Genomic DNA, 1,035 nt, shown 5'->3' with positions numbered 1-1,035 from the left:
AGCTTCCAAACAGCTCTCTGATAGTGTTACACACACACACACACGAACAAACATACGTGATTACAGAGAGAAAGAGAGATAGACAAGTGTGTGTATACATATATATATATATCGGGGGGAGAATTTTACAAATTAACTGATAGGTTGTTGAACAAACTGATAAACGAAATAAATAGATAAACATTCAATTAAAAGACAGATCGAGACAATAACCTGCATAAGAAACCGTTATTAATCCAAATCTCAGGTTTTGGATTGGCTTGTATTACGTCCTTGGGAATAGCGAAGAAATACGACACACCGTGGGGTCTTTAGCGCTGTTAGAAACAGAAGACAATTCTTCCTCAAATGACGCTCAGCGATCTTGAAAATAGAGAAAGATGTGTTTGGTGATGAAGCCCTGAATAAGCTTTGTCTGAAAAACAACAGGATGGGCATGCGTGGAATCAGGGTTGATGAGAGAGAGAGAGAAAGGGAGAGGATAAGAGAGAGCGAGAAGGACGAGAGAAAAAGAGAGAGAGAACGGGGTAACAGAGATAGAAGGCAGATAGAAAGAAGGGGGGGGGAGAGAACGTAACAAGAAAAAAACAACAACAAACTACGTAATGTCGTTTTGTGCTTTCTACGTTTCAGAGAGAAAAGACGCGATGGTCACGCATGGAAGTCTTCTGATTATAGGTTTGGCAGAAGTTGAACAAGTGGTTATGATAGTGATGATGGTTGACTGCAGTAGTAATGGTGGAGGCTGTGGTGGTGATGCTGGTTGCTATGGTGGTGATGGTGGTAGTTGCTGTGGTGGTGAGTTTGCTATGGAGGTGGTGGCTGTGATGGTGATGGTGGTTGCTATGGCGGTGATGGTGGTGGCTGTTGCGTGGATGGTGGTGGCTAACGGTGGTGGTGGTAGCCTCTATTAGGCGGGACGGCTTCATAAATTATAGAAAGCATAGTTAGCGTCAGATAACTTTCGTTAAAACGTTTGACAGCGTGGGTTTAATGGAATTAACCTCAGAAATAATAAATTTAATATAATGTTAA

The 1,035-nt window shown here is 41.9% G+C and overlaps 1 protein-coding gene across 2 annotated transcripts in view; it reads right to left on the bottom strand.

The window, feature by feature from the left end:
• The window catches only part of LOC106878913 (glycoprotein-N-acetylgalactosamine 3-beta-galactosyltransferase 1), a 74,595-nt gene that overhangs the window by 46,462 nt on the left and 27,098 nt on the right, over window positions 1-1,035 (bottom strand). The window contains exon 1 of one of the 2 annotated variants that reach the window (XM_014928262.2): window positions 214-356. The exons of the other annotated variant lie outside the window; for it this stretch is intronic. Within the exon in view, the coding sequence (XP_014783748.1) occupies window positions 214-219 (6 nt within the window). The 5' untranslated portion in view covers window positions 220-356. Of the gene's footprint in view, window positions 1-213; window positions 357-1,035 lie in introns of those variants that run through there. 2 annotated transcript variants of the gene reach the window in all.

Source organism: Octopus bimaculoides, chromosome 18 (assembly GCF_001194135.2).
Source record: "Octopus bimaculoides isolate UCB-OBI-ISO-001 chromosome 18, ASM119413v2, whole genome shotgun sequence".
Lineage (NCBI taxonomy): Eukaryota > Metazoa > Mollusca > Cephalopoda > Octopoda > Octopodidae > Octopus > Octopus bimaculoides.
Note: the sequence above shows the minus strand (reverse complement) of the source record. Positions and strands in the feature narration are given on the sequence as shown.